This window comes from Betta splendens, chromosome 10 (assembly GCF_900634795.4).
Source record: "Betta splendens chromosome 10, fBetSpl5.4, whole genome shotgun sequence".
Lineage (NCBI taxonomy): Eukaryota > Metazoa > Chordata > Actinopteri > Anabantiformes > Osphronemidae > Betta > Betta splendens.
The window spans coordinates 17,896,745-17,910,678 of NC_040890.2; the positions used below are offsets into that span (position 1 = coordinate 17,896,745).

Below are 13,934 nucleotides of genomic sequence, written 5' to 3' on the forward strand. Positions count from 1 at the left end.
GGTAGAAACAATGACTGTACGGCAGTCATTTTAATAAAGTGGATGGTTTTAGAGCTGGTCCTGGTGAGTGAGTGAGTGAGTGAGTGAGTGCATTAGGCTCCTTCTGCAGATTTAACTATCATTTAACGCCCGTGGGTGAGTGCAGCTGGGGAAATGATGCCAGTCACTGTTGTGCAGAAGATCCCTGCTGAAAAGTGCGTTCTCATTAGCTTCTTTTCAGGAACCCATGCCAAGGTGGAATTCCGAGAACTGAGCACTGGTAGAAATCAGGCATTAATTCAAGGAAAGTAACAGTTGCCAGGGAAACCCATCAGCGGCGATCACGGTCAGTGTGTTTGGGTCCACCTCACTGGCTCTACATGTGTCTCACTGCAACCGCCGAGCAGACTCACGCCGCTCATCTTGTTTTTGTTATTCAGCCCTCGTCAAAGGGGGAATCGAGAGTAGCTTTTTTCTCACGGCACATGAAAGAAATACATCAAAGGATTTCCAAGCAAGGACAAAGCAGAGACTGAACCACTTCGTGAAGAGCATCTTAGAGTTATTAGAATTAATAAGTAGTAGATGTATTGTTTTTATGTCTTTCATCTTCGGAAGAGAAAAATATTGGCAGTACACAAAACACAATCAGGTTAAATGCTGATAAATCTCAAACCTACTGGAGGACCGGCTTCACTTTGTCTTGGGTCTGCATCTAGTGTTTTTTTTCAGTCGGCCATATCAAAGTGTTTCTCCGGGACTTCACCGCACTTTGGAGCCCACGCAGGAGCCAGACTATTATGCAGATTAGGGGAAGGATGTCAGGATGTTTAATGCCACCCAAACTATACCCACAGGTCATTCACAGCATATGCAGGCGTTGGTGGTTTATATTACAGTCTGCTGGGCTACAGTACAGTGGTGAAGTGAGCCAACCTTCAACTACAAGGTTCTGGCTCAAGTCCCTTGACAGCGAGCATCTGCTGCTGAAGCGTCTGTGGCACCGCGCCGACTGCATGAGTGCCGCTCCGTTGCTGACCCTGCACGTCCACATCACACATCTGTGAGGTCCGGCTTTTCATTTCTGGGTGTTGATAAAGTATCAGAAGAAACTAAGGCATGCGTCACTATTTGTCTGCCTTCTTTCAGTCACTGCAAACATTTTCCTAATCAGATATTTCTCAGGCAGCAGGCGCATCTGTGGAGATTATCATTAGATGCTGTGATCGCCTCCCAAAAGGGAGATCACATGTTTGGTAGATCTGAAGAATTCCTGCATTAACGACATCAAAAACAAGTTGATCCACCAAAGCTGCCGCTGGAATGATATTCCAGTGTCTTCTCCACTATTTCTGTCATTACTAAAGGTCTTATTAGTAAAAGTGGGATAGTTCACCTTCGCAGCAGCAGGAGTGTTTTCATTTGATTAGTACCAGAATATACTTCAATATTAAGAGGAAAACTCTGCTGCATGAGAGGATATTAAAACAACTCCTACCAATTTGTTATAAAAGCCGAGTCTGTTTTGGTTCAGTGGAGCTCAGGTGCTTCGGTTGCATGAGGGGTTCAGAGGTCACATTCAGATTAACCATGCACACAGTCCCACTTTCTGTACGATCGCTGGCAGAAGACTGTTTGTCACAGATGGCTTCGGCACTTCCAGCACATCCCAGCAGCAAATCTATGCTGTTTGTGGAGGACAAATGAGACAAAAAGACACAATGTTAGTGTTCAGAAACGTCAAAGAGGCATTTGCCGTGTTGAAAGAGGAATGCTCACATCACACAGACTGGGATACGCAGAGATCTCATCTTTACATCTTGGATTAGGGTTAAATGATTGTCTATGTGATGTCCACACACTCACTCAGAGAAATCAGAGGGATCATGTTGCTGCGCCTCCATTATTCTGCAGGGCTGGATATCTCACAACACAAACATGTTGGGGTGTGAGAGACGCAGTCACATCATCAATATTTTAAACTTTTCACAGCTTCCATCTGCTACTAAACAAGACCAATGTGATTCTGTGGGAGGATTCATCAAAGCGTGACTGGATTGTTACCGTATCATCTAATTATATAACCATCTAACACAATATCAGCTCTCCACAAACAAAATGTCTGTTTTTGCAGAGGAACCGGGCACATACATAAGAACTGATCAGTGATCCTGCATCTCTGGCCCAGTCATACTGTAGTAGCATCTGCATGGCACACAGTGATGTATGTAACTCCTCTGCAGCGTTTTTGTCCTGTCACACACACTCATGTCAGTGCAGTGGCAGTGATGGCTCCTGGCACCGGAACGCTTCAGGACACAGACAGGCACGGCCTTATTCGCCAGCTACATAACAGCAGCTGATCGCCACGGGCAACGTGGCAGAGCCGCACAGAGCTAATGGGGGCAGAACAGGTGAACGTAACGGAACCCACATACTGTAAACAAGTTTAACGCATATTAACGGTCACTGTAATATAAAGCTACCACTGCCACTCATAATTATGTGAAAAGTAATTATCATAATACATAACGCCCGTGGGGTCTCAGACGCCGTGTGCACCAGGCTTCACTCTATACTAGTTGGATTCTAAATGCCGGTAGAGCTTTGTAATCACTGGATATTATTCCCATTCCTGCTACAACTGGAGGACACTAATGACTTTCTGTTTGTCATGAGACACAAAGAGAGTAGACTGCTCTGGTGGCTAATTCAATATGGTGACCTATAGAAACAAACCAGTAATGTTCAACGTAACTTACTACTAATATGTGCTATTAGGACACAAAACAACCCTTCCACCCGTGGCCACGCAGGAAGTCAAGTCAGAGCGAGGCGGAAAAAGTTTCATTCAAATTAAAATTGAAGCTTGTGTGTGTACAGTATAAAACCATCAGGGTGCAGTTCCCCTTTAAATTAGCCTGTGACACTGTTTTGTTTGCTATTTGCTGAGGGGGAGAAAAGACACTCGCTGTTAACACCACCATGCCGCTCCAGCTTGTGAGAGAGGATCACGCTGCATAATCACAAAACAATAAGTAACGATATCCAGCACTTTAATTCTCTGCCTGCAGCTTCACGCATGAAAGCAGATATCAAAACAGCCTTTAGCGACACGTTGTTACTCTTAAAATGAGTCTACAAATCTGGGATTAGTCTTAATGAAGGCTCACCAGACAGATGAGGCGGCCAGTTGTAAAGGGAACATTTTGCCTAAAATGATTTGTTAGCATTTAAAGTGATACATTAACGCAGTTAAATGGCACATTTCTCCAAACAATGGGGACTTTAAAACCTTGTGAAGGGCAGCGTCCTGTCTGGGATATGAAATGTTTTGTCACATGGACACAGGGTTCTTGTTTAAATGTATGAGCTCTATTGAAAAGCAGACTTACTATATTCCATAAAGAATAATTAATATGGCCTTTAAATCAGTAAAGAATTGAGAACTCTTTTTGTGGAAAATTGTGGCCCTGGTGAATTTATTGTGGTTTTACTGAGTCTGTAAAGCCTTTGTGTTACATTACATTTACTGGATGACGCCTTTACTGTTTAAGAAATGGTTCAACTTCTGTTCATCAGTAAAGTGGCATGCAAAAGAAGCACATAATAAAGAGGTCAGAGGTCAAGTCCCTGTAAAAACACTGCAAATGTCCATTCAATAAAGTCTTTACCCGACATTAGTTCAGGTCAGAGCGTTTAGCAGAGAGTGGGCAGGACTTCGCTCATACTAATTAAAGAACTGTTGAACTATGAATTACAGTTCGGTTGCTACCAGCAAATAAGTCGCTAAACGGTGCATCAGCATTAGAGCTTTTCAGGTTATTGGTTTTATCACCAGAGGGAATGTTTTGGTTTAGTAACACATTTAATCCTAAAGCTCTACATGACTGCACCACAATACACTGCAATTCCACATCACACATTCAGTCAATAGACTGAACTGTAAGCTCCTGGATGTTCAGAGGCAATAGATGCATCTCATTTAGAAACCTTGCCTCATTAGGAGCTGGCATATTAACAGACTAAGTAGGGGGAGATAAGAGCTGTGGCATTAAGTTGAACATTTGAGACATTTCAAGGTAATATTATAATGCCACCATCAGCTTAAGCACCCAGCTATCTGACAGAGAGCACATGAGAAATGTGGCAGCGAAAACACAGGTGGAGAAAGAAATCTAAAGATTACTAGAGCAGGAGAGGCTGAGTAGATAGCACCCAATTTAAAGAAACAAGAAAGAGAAGTTAAAGGAACGCAACAGAGGAGGAGCTGCCACTTCGCTGGGTGCAGCTAGAGCCGCGTCTCATCCGGGAACGTCATATGTGGGTCAGGCCTGGGAAGCCAAGCAGGACGACGAGGCGAGTGGCTCGGTCCTGCTGAATGGAAGGCAAGTCATGCGTTCTCTGTGCTTTTGTTCCACTTCATTGGCAGGAGTGATGGTGCCCACACCGAGCTGACTACTGGGACACGGGGGGAGGTGGGGACCTAAAGGGTTAACCTGCCGTCTGATTAAACGAGATCCGCACAGCCGTCACTACAGAATCTTCTGAACTGGATCTATCAGTATAACATGTCACAGCTCAGATGATGATAGAGTTGCATAAAACTCAAACTGCATCCCATAAACTGGACAAAACAATGTGCTATTGATACAGAGAGCAGGTAATAAGATAAGGCATCATATGTGAGGAGCAGCGGGGTTTTTCAAATAGTGAATGTTGTTTGCCTGATTTTACACCACAACCACTACACACCACACCATGAACTGGTGTGTGTGTGTGTGTGTGTGTGTGTGTGTGTGTGTGTGTGTGTGTGTGTGTGTGTGTGTGTGTGTGTGTGTGTGTGTGTGTGTGTGTGTGTGTGTGGCCATATGTTAATATTTCTCAGCACGTCTACACACATCCATGGTGGACATCACCACAAAGAAACACACAGTAGCATAACTGGTGGATAGTTTACCAGACCATCATGACACGAGGGTCATAATGACACTGCAGGAGGACGTCCTGCTCCTCAGTCCTCACACCCCTGCCTGTCACCTCTGAAGCAAGGCTTCAGCTCAGATTATCTGATGTAATCTGGGACCTTGTCTACCTGAGGCAGGCTGTAGCGCCAATCCTCTTGGCTGTGAAGTGGGCAACATGCTGACTGGACCCGCCTGCAGACCGCTTGTCCCTTTGCCCCTGGTCCCACAATTAGCCACTTAACCTGAAGGTTAGAATAGAAGGCTTTTAGCCTGGGTAACTCTGGGCAGACCGATCTTAGCTGATCGGTCTGAGAAAGTTGATTTAATGCCCTGAAATCCACTGTGGTACTGTATGTACAGCGCTGTATCCTAAGCTTTATTCACCCCTTTGCATGAGGAAATGCAGGAGGAGGATGGTCTCACTGTGGCATCTTTGGGATTGGTGTCCATGAACACAGCATGCAGACTATCAGCATCAAACTATTACTAATTAGGTACAGCATTTATCCTATAATGGCTTTGAATCCAAACACTTTGATGAATCCAACTGTCCCTATATGAAAGTGAAGGCTACACTTTTGAGAAGCGGAGGCAAGCCTAGCCATCCTCACCTCGTCCTGTCTGCATCACACTGGTCCCTAATGTAGAGAGATCAAGGAGACAGGGATTTATCTTTTGAGCGTCTTTGTAGTCTCATCAAAATGAATCATACAAACAGGGATAAAGGTGCACACGAGGAGACAGGAGTAGCTGTGTGAAGAATAAAGGCAGAGAGCTTGAGAGATTTCAAATCCTTTTAACTTCCCCACCTGCACACAGCTGCCAAACTCTCTGCGTGAAGTGGATGAGAGTGTCAGATGGTAAATCTCATCAAGTTACAATAATTGTTGGACTCAGCCACCAGAATTCTAATCCCAAACACAGGGGGACGACTTAGCCACAGGAAACAATAATCATAGTCTGTTGAGGGACGCAGGCTACCAAATGATCGTATTTACTCTTATACAAGTACCATGTAATACTGTATATTCACAATATGAGATAAACTCACATACAAAGGAATTAGTGCGGTGCTATTTAAAATGACTGCACTTATCTCTGTAGGCAGTTCTCCTTGTCTTTATCTTTCATTCCATCGCTTCCCGAATGCCAGTGAACAAGACTGTCCCCTTGAAATATAACATGCTTTAATAGTCTGTCGCCATGTTTGCCTGATTTATTTTTAACTTTGTGTGTGGGGGGCATCTGTCATTTATTTCCTTCCATCATTGTGATTTCCACTGGGGGGGGGGGGGGTGCAACTTGATTAAAACAGAGCGCCTGCACACAGACTCTACATTATACCCAACCAGAGGAGGGATGTGGATGTTACTCTGCTTCATCTGGCTACTTAGTGGAAGCTAAATGCTGTGTGGGACTCCAGTTGTGTATGCCATGAGACTCAGCTGTTTACATAGGGTAAAGTGCTCTCAGCGCACCCACACATGTAGTGTGCATGTGCACAGATGGAAAAAGTCTTAGAAGCATTAACATAAATATCTAACATCCTGTGGTTTTATCTCAGCAGGAAAAGTCGATTTTAATTAAAATACATGGTTTGATTTTGTGGTTAACTAATACCTTTTTTATTACAGGCACTACAACACACACTGAACTGTGCGGTCTAGTGTTGTAATGTACGTCATTGCTACCAAGGCACAAAGGTTAAAAAATGAACGTGAATGTTTGACATTGAACATCTTCCACTGTGTGTTGAGCGTGCATGCTCTCCTGACTCCTTAAAGCGGAGTCTCTTTCCATAGTTACAGATTCTAGGGTAACACAGTGTTGACACTGTGCAGAGGTGTTTTTAAGACAATTTTATGGGAAGTCAACTCTGAGGGAACCAGGCAACCCCACACGCGCAAAGACAGACAGACAGACGCAAAGACAGACAGACGCAAAGACAGACAGACAGACAGACAGTCTTTATCAGAGACATTTCAACTAAATGCCACATACACTAGAAGACATTTGATGGAGGAGTGACTATTCTCATTGGAAAAACAAAAAAAAAAAAAATCACACATCTCTGCCTTTGTTAAAAACACACTGTCAATACACACACAACCTCATGTAAGCATTTAGTTTGCGTGCATAATCTGAATAACCAACTATAACTAATGTAAGAATGCATAAATCTAACTTTATGACCTACGTTATCCCATTTTTACAAAACCAGCGTTTAAATTATTTCTGTACTTATGAGCAGATCAGGTGAAGAGAGATTTTCTCATGTCTGTATTATGCTGATTTATTATGCAATAAATAGGAGTTCAGTATTTTATTAGGAAACCATCTTTATTTTCCCGGTCATGTCTCCTCTCCTTTGATGTCTGTGACCTGTCAGAACCTTTTTGTAATCTTTTGGAAGACACCTGGATGTGTAAAAGGGTAAAAGGGAAATGAGAGGAAAAGACGTCATAGTGCACAGAACGTCTCATCCAGACTCGTCAGTCTGTGTTTGAGGCACAGTACAGTAAAACTTGAGCAAAGCGAGAGCCATCCAGCGTCAATGTATATTAACAACTCTCAAAAACATAATCTTTATTCCTCCCACCTGTGCATGCAAGCGGTCCATGAAAACCTTCCACACTGAAATACATCACAGCTGACAAGCTAACTGTTCTTTCCATGTTATCAGGTTTTCTAACCTCTAATCAGTCCAACGTGACTGTGTTCTGCATAATCAGGCAGCCTCACAGTGTGTATCTTCATAAACTGCGTGTTCTGTATGTGCCTTTTTTAAAACTGCTTAAAATACCTTCAGCCAGATCAGCACGGTCAGTGCTCAGGAACTCTCTAGTCTCATGGCTGATTCAATACAGAAAAGTCTCCATTAATGCTCCACAACCCGGTTTATGCTCAGATTTTATGTTACTATGTATAGTCTCCAATTATGAGCTAAGGAGTTATGTTCTAAGCCTCAACAAAGCTCCTCCAGAACTGCTAGTAAACATCCATCTAGTAAACACAAAAATGCCAAAGCCTAAATCTAAAAAAAAAAATTGCTTTTGTGTTGCATAGCAACAAGGATGTAGAGATGCTCCGCGCTTTCAGCTCCGTTACTACACATTCACAGGAGCACCTTGAGAACAGAAAAGCTTTGTGTTTTATTACAGGCTGGTGCCCAGTTTTAAGAGGTGTCAGACATGCTGGGTGTCAATATTACCCAGCTACAAAACAAACTGGAAAGACATATGTAGTTATTACAGGAGGTCACCTTCATCATGACGGCTGCAGTAAATTTTGTACTTCACACCATTTACATGCCAAACAGTTTGTAGTCTTTGTTTGCTTCTGTTTAGGTTCAGTTTTCCGTACTTTGGGCTCTTTAATCACCATTTGTCGTCCAGCTTTACTAGTAATGATAATTACTGATGATTCCTGATAATTGTGCCAATACTCATCGTAGCGTTGAGCGTTGTTGTTAAAGGTTTGTGACCTGCGCATGGCTGTTAGCTTGACAAACTGTATCTGTTTCAAAGTCACAGAGCTCAGTTAAGATGGTGCTTAGAAGAAAGAAATATTTAAGTAACCCAAAACCACCAGACCTTGTAAAAATCTGCACCTATGCATTATTAATCTCCTTCCCAGAAGGCAAAAGAAAACTGGAGGGAACTAACTTCAGGTTTTTGTTGGATGCCCTGTTCCTAGAGTTGGCTATAACTGCAGAGTTAAGGTAACTAATCACTACAAGTGACTTGACCTAATGTTAATACAATATTAATACTGGGTCTAGCAGCGTTGCACGAGGCACATTTATATGGAAATCGCGCGACTTATGACACAGATGTGTGAAAAATGAGAACACAAACAAACGCTGTACTTTATATCAGCCCAGCGACAGAGAGGCCGAGCAGCTGCCTGTATTAGTGTTACAACCTGCGCTGAATATAATTTCCTGCACAAAGCTCTTTCCCCCGGTCGTGTTGATAGCTTTGTGAGGGTGAAACCACGTAGCTCCCTACGTTGAGGAAAAATCCCCGCTGGCTGTCTGCTTTGTGGTGCCTTACAAGCAGAACGGGGCTGAATGAAGTTGTGTGGTGTGAACTTGGATCTCATGGCTGGGCTCACTTATTTATTTATTTTAAAAAAGCCTGTTAGCAACGGGTGTTGTCACAGGCGACTGCCGCGGCTTAGACGGGGGAATATTAGAGTTCTGTTGATTCGGCTGGTGGCTTTGCGTGAAAGTTGATTGGAATTTCTTCACATTTGTCAGTGCGCTTCAAGTTCTGCCAGTCACGCGGCTGTCAGTTAACACAGCATATGCAGTCACGACAGCAGCCTCCCTGCATCGTACCACCCATCGTTTGTTCATGACCTTGTGGCGGGTGAGGCTGAATCAAAGGTTTAGTCCAAAATGTGTTCACACAAATCCCACCAGAGCGGCTTTATTGTCAGTCTGACGCGTTGTTTGTTCCATTTCCTGAGGCTTCTGGCTTTTCAAAACAGCACACTGTATGTTATATGATATTTATGAATGGCTGTTTCCATTTAGAAAGGTCACTTACTGTACCTCAACACCTATTTTCAGTAACAAGGACAAAACATTCTGCTGGTTACACAGATACTCAACAGTATCTGATCAGGTCAGAGTCAATTGTGATGGCTGCTCATCACAAGACACAGTTTCCCTAATGCTGTGAAAATAATAACGGCCATGAGCTCTGGAATTTGGCAGCTTTGAGTTTCTTCTGTCAAAAGTATTCATGGCTGTTCTATAACTTCATGTCCTATTTACAAGCCCTGGCTCAAAGGCTCAGCACTAGAAGCAGCACTTTAGCACTATGCTCAAAGCCAAATGCTTCTGTAATTGCATAATTAATTCTTCCACCCTGGTGAAGTTCTGGTCGAGAATATTCCACAGTTCATGTCGCTGAAAACAGCTTCTTGTTCTGCTACTCTGATGTTAAGCCAAACTAAGACAGAGAGCTGCCGGATATCTCAGGGCAGACGGCTCCCTTCTAGTGAAACTGATGAAAAATTCATCTTCCCAGGTTCTCCTTCATCCTCAGCTCCCTGCAAAGCTTCATTAAATCTGCTGTAAAAGCTTTACCTTGATTTGCCTCAGAGTCAAGGAGCTGCAAAGAGCGCCTCTGCATTTACATTCATCCGCTCATACATGAACATTTGTTACACCATATATGCAATTTGCTGCGAAAGAATCACTGTAGGCATCTGACAGTCAGATACGATCTGCAGAGAAAGAGTCAAATGTTGCAGTAAGCTGACAAACACATTCATGCACAGCAACGGCAGAGAGGACAGAGTTAACACGTGTGGAAACTAGCATCAAGTCAGCTATTCATTCATTGAGAGGGATTAGACACTGGCAACAGTGGTTGGATTTCAACCAGCCCTCTGTTCCTCTGCTTCTCTCTCTCTCTCTCTCTCTCTCCTCTTATTTCTCTCCTCTCTTATCCCTCTGTCTTAATCTTACTCTGTTCATGCGCCCATATTCCTCCGTGCTTATGAGCATCTCTTATTTCCTATGAGTATCCTCATCCTCAATTTGTTCACCGTTTTTAATAAGTTACTTGTACAAACATTTCTATGAGGCACATTGAAGTGGGAATGCCTGACCCCTCTCGGGGTTAATGCCAGTTCTATGCTACTGTTGCGATAACGCTTTGGTTATTTCTGACAACCAGGCTGAGATTCCAACCGAGGAGGTCAGAAGGAAGCTGATTGTGCTGTACTTGTCCCTACTGTGTGCTGCGGTTGCCTAGATAATATTTATGCTGGTTACGGTTACATCCCGTGGGGACAAAGACGGTTCAAATGCACACTTGTGGCAGCCAGGCTTCTTTGAAGCACACATACAAAGGGAGGAAAAATGTGAGCAAACATGATACCTGGGCTCATTTGCCTGTACTTTCTGTTTCTTCAGAAGCCTGGTTTCTTTTACATCCTAAATTAAAGCACACAATGGGGTCTGCTGAAAGCCATACTGGGCTGGATGAACTACCCTTTTTCCCAAACCAGTGGGCCAGTTCTGCACATTAAAGTCAGCTAGTCTACTACACAATGAGCCACACCTGTGAGCTGGACTGACCTTCAACCAAGTATCACTCTATAATGACAGGTTTGAATAAAAACAACAAGTATAAGCCTGGAGCATGCCACTATTAATGCTAATCCCAAGCTTTTGATAGTAGGCAGGGATCATTAGTCCCTTTGGTGAAAACTTGAAGAATTCTTGTGAACAATGTTTCTGTAGGATATACAGTGTCAGAGACTAGAAATGCTGCATTGCAGGAGGAGAGAAAGCGCCTGTGTCTTTTGCATCTTATTTTTGGAAACCTATTGCCTCTGAGAAGACTTTCTGCCTCTATCGTCATTACATGATAAGTCACAGGCAGCACAGCTCCAGGTGTAGATTCAGAACAGAGTGGCATAAAGTCTTTGATAGGAGATGCAGTTTGGGTTTGTGTTGTCGGAACCCCAAATGTAATTGTGTTTCTGAATTGACTTTAAGACTGAATGTGATGATAAAGCTGAATTAAAACTTAAAACCATCACTCCTACACATTCCACATCTATTTAGGGTCCCACCAAACGACCATAACACATATGACCTGAGAACATAGAATTCTTGGTCATGTTTATCACAACCATAAACCTAAAGTTTGATTTGCCAAAAACAACAACAGCTTTCTGTTAAGGTCCAACTGCAGTTTCCCAGCGTAACTGGAGGTTCTTCCACCATACAAATGTAGAATATCAACACACCAAGAGGATCAGAACACAGATAAATAACATACAAGTTCCTCACAATGTCAGACTCACCAGTCAACACACAGGGCGAGATGGGAATAAAAGGGCACTGCAGTGTCAGAGTGTCACTGGATTTCCTCAGACTAGCTTGTCAAACGTGTCAACTTGCTTTTTCTGTGACAGGAAAAGAAATCTATGCTTAAATGTGTTTCTAAATTTGTTGCTTCTGGCTGAAGCAAGGCTCCAAAATCCAGCTTATTCACTGACTGTTAATATATATAATACTACAGTCTCAGACGACAGGTACTGAGACACAGCTGTTGACCACGTACTAAAAATAAAACAGACACATCTGCTGTACGAAGAGGAACAACACATCTATTCATACTTTTGTGTTCTCTTTACTGTTGCAGAGCTTATTGTGAAACTGGCAAAGGACAAGTTTGGAGCCATTCAGACTGAATATCAAAAGGTTAGTGTGTGTTTTTAAATTATTGGTTCGCTTTTGGTCTCCTTATTACATCATGCCTTTCCTAACAATTTCCACTTGATACAATTGATACTATACTTCCTGAAGAGATGATAATAAGTCACTGTTTTATAGAAATTACTTTTTCTTAGTGTGTCTTCTTATCGAATATAAAGGACTTTGCCGCTTCTAGTGAGGAATTGTTTCAATATGCAGCTCTGTGAACATGCATGTCAGGGTTGAATGCTTTCATTTCTGTTGTGTTGATCTATTTCATCCACATGTTTTTGTTTTGTGGCTTTGCTCTTTCTTTGACGCTGTGACGCCTCTGTCTTCTGCATGCCCTCTCATCTGATCTACTCTGATCTGGCCTTTCTCAGCCAGAGAACATAGTGCTGACCCTCCAGGTAACGTCTGCACACTGGACAGTCCAACTCCTCCCTGGTGTCATCCAGCCCCACTGTCCCAAGTCTCTCGGGCTGTGCGGTTCTTGTTCAAAACATATTTTTAACTATAATTTATACATCATTCATTGTGCAGCCCTATGATTTCCATCCACCTCATCCAACTAATATCTTGCATCCTTTACCTTAGTCTTTAAATGTAGATCCTTAGGTTCTAACATGACAGGTTGATGGAGAAACAACAATGCTGACTGGATCATGCACATTTTCTTTTAAGTTTTAAACAGGATATTTTATTCTTTACCAGTTCTGCTACAGCAAAACCGTAAAACCTTAGCTTCACTGCTTAAAACCTGCAGTTTACTACATACTGTACATATCAGTATCTGCTCATCATATCCGTCTCCCTGCAGTTTAAGTCTGTGGTTATAATAATAGCTTTACTGCTTGTTAGTCACATTCATTCAGATTACAGCAAGCCACACGCACACTGATGTTGGCAGAGCTCCACCTTCTGCAAGTAGTCATCACACATTGGTCGGAACCACTGACACGCACTTCACACACTCATTAAACCTCTCCTTGAACAACAAATTCTCAGCTCATACTAGTTTATCCTGATGGTGCCGTACAAGTAAAAAATCCAACCAAAAACTGATGTTACACCTTAGTTAGCGTAACAACAAATACAGTTCAATTCTCTTTCCTACAAAGCTGCTCTACCTCAGCTGTGAGGTCACATATGACTCGTGAGCTCCGTCTCAACCAGAGGTTGACAGGTATGCAATCAAACTAACTAGAATAACTAATCATCAAAAATAGCTTAATTTAATGCCGGAGCCGCTCCCGCACCCTATTGCGATCACGAAAGGGCATGTGAAGTGAATAAAAAGAGGAAGCAAACAAATACACTTGCTTGTCTTGTTAATTCTCACACAAACGTTCCTCTACTGTTTGTCAGAATTTGAAGTGGAAGAACAGTTCAGCGCAAGAGCCTCTCGCTCTAGGACACAAGAGGCAATTTATCAGATTAATGTTACAGGAACGACTTCTTCACCATTTAGACGCGCTGCCACCTCATCATACGGCTTGTTCTTATTGGAAGGTCACCTTCTTCTTTTGGGTACTTGCCAAGAAAAAGCTATAGTCCAAAAATAGTCTCAGCTGCAGGCCCTTGAAGAATAGTGGTGAAAAAAATAAAACATTTTTGACCTTTTTTCAAGATTCATCCAATAACATGCAGAGCCCAGAAGCAGAATGACAATGCAAGCGTTCAGATTTCTACAATGTCCTCAACAACTGGGCTGACATTGGCGCTTTTGGATAACACACAACACACACGCACCGACACACACG

At 42.8% G+C, this 13,934-nt stretch overlaps 1 protein-coding gene and 1 long non-coding RNA gene across 22 annotated transcripts in view; one reads left to right on the forward strand and one right to left on the reverse strand.

Annotated features, from left to right (window-relative positions):
* Positions 1 to 13,934, reverse strand: part of LOC114863972 (uncharacterized) — a 38,823-nt gene that overhangs the window by 8,370 nt on the left and 16,519 nt on the right. For 4 of the 6 annotated variants that reach the window (XR_008695998.1, XR_003787196.3, XR_003787195.3 and 1 more), the window contains one exon: positions 1,478 to 1,665. This is a non-coding gene — a long non-coding RNA (uncharacterized LOC114863972). Of the gene's footprint in view, positions 1 to 659; positions 1,064 to 1,477; positions 1,666 to 13,934 lie in introns of all 6 variants that reach the window. The other 2 variants (XR_008696000.1, XR_008695999.1) reach the window with 2 other exon arrangements.
* prom1a (prominin 1a) overlaps positions 1 to 13,934 on the forward strand; it is a 43,940-nt gene that overhangs the window by 2,887 nt on the left and 27,119 nt on the right. For 11 of the 16 annotated variants that reach the window (XM_055512597.1, XM_041072588.2, XM_041072596.2 and 8 more), the window contains exons 2-3: positions 12,119 to 12,177; positions 12,555 to 12,581. In XM_055512597.1, the coding sequence (XP_055368572.1) occupies positions 12,119 to 12,177; positions 12,555 to 12,581 (86 nt within the window). The remainder of the gene's footprint in view (positions 1 to 12,118; positions 12,178 to 12,554; positions 12,582 to 13,934) is intronic. The other 5 variants (XM_041072591.2, XM_029164544.3, XM_029164540.3 and 2 more) reach the window with 1 other exon arrangement.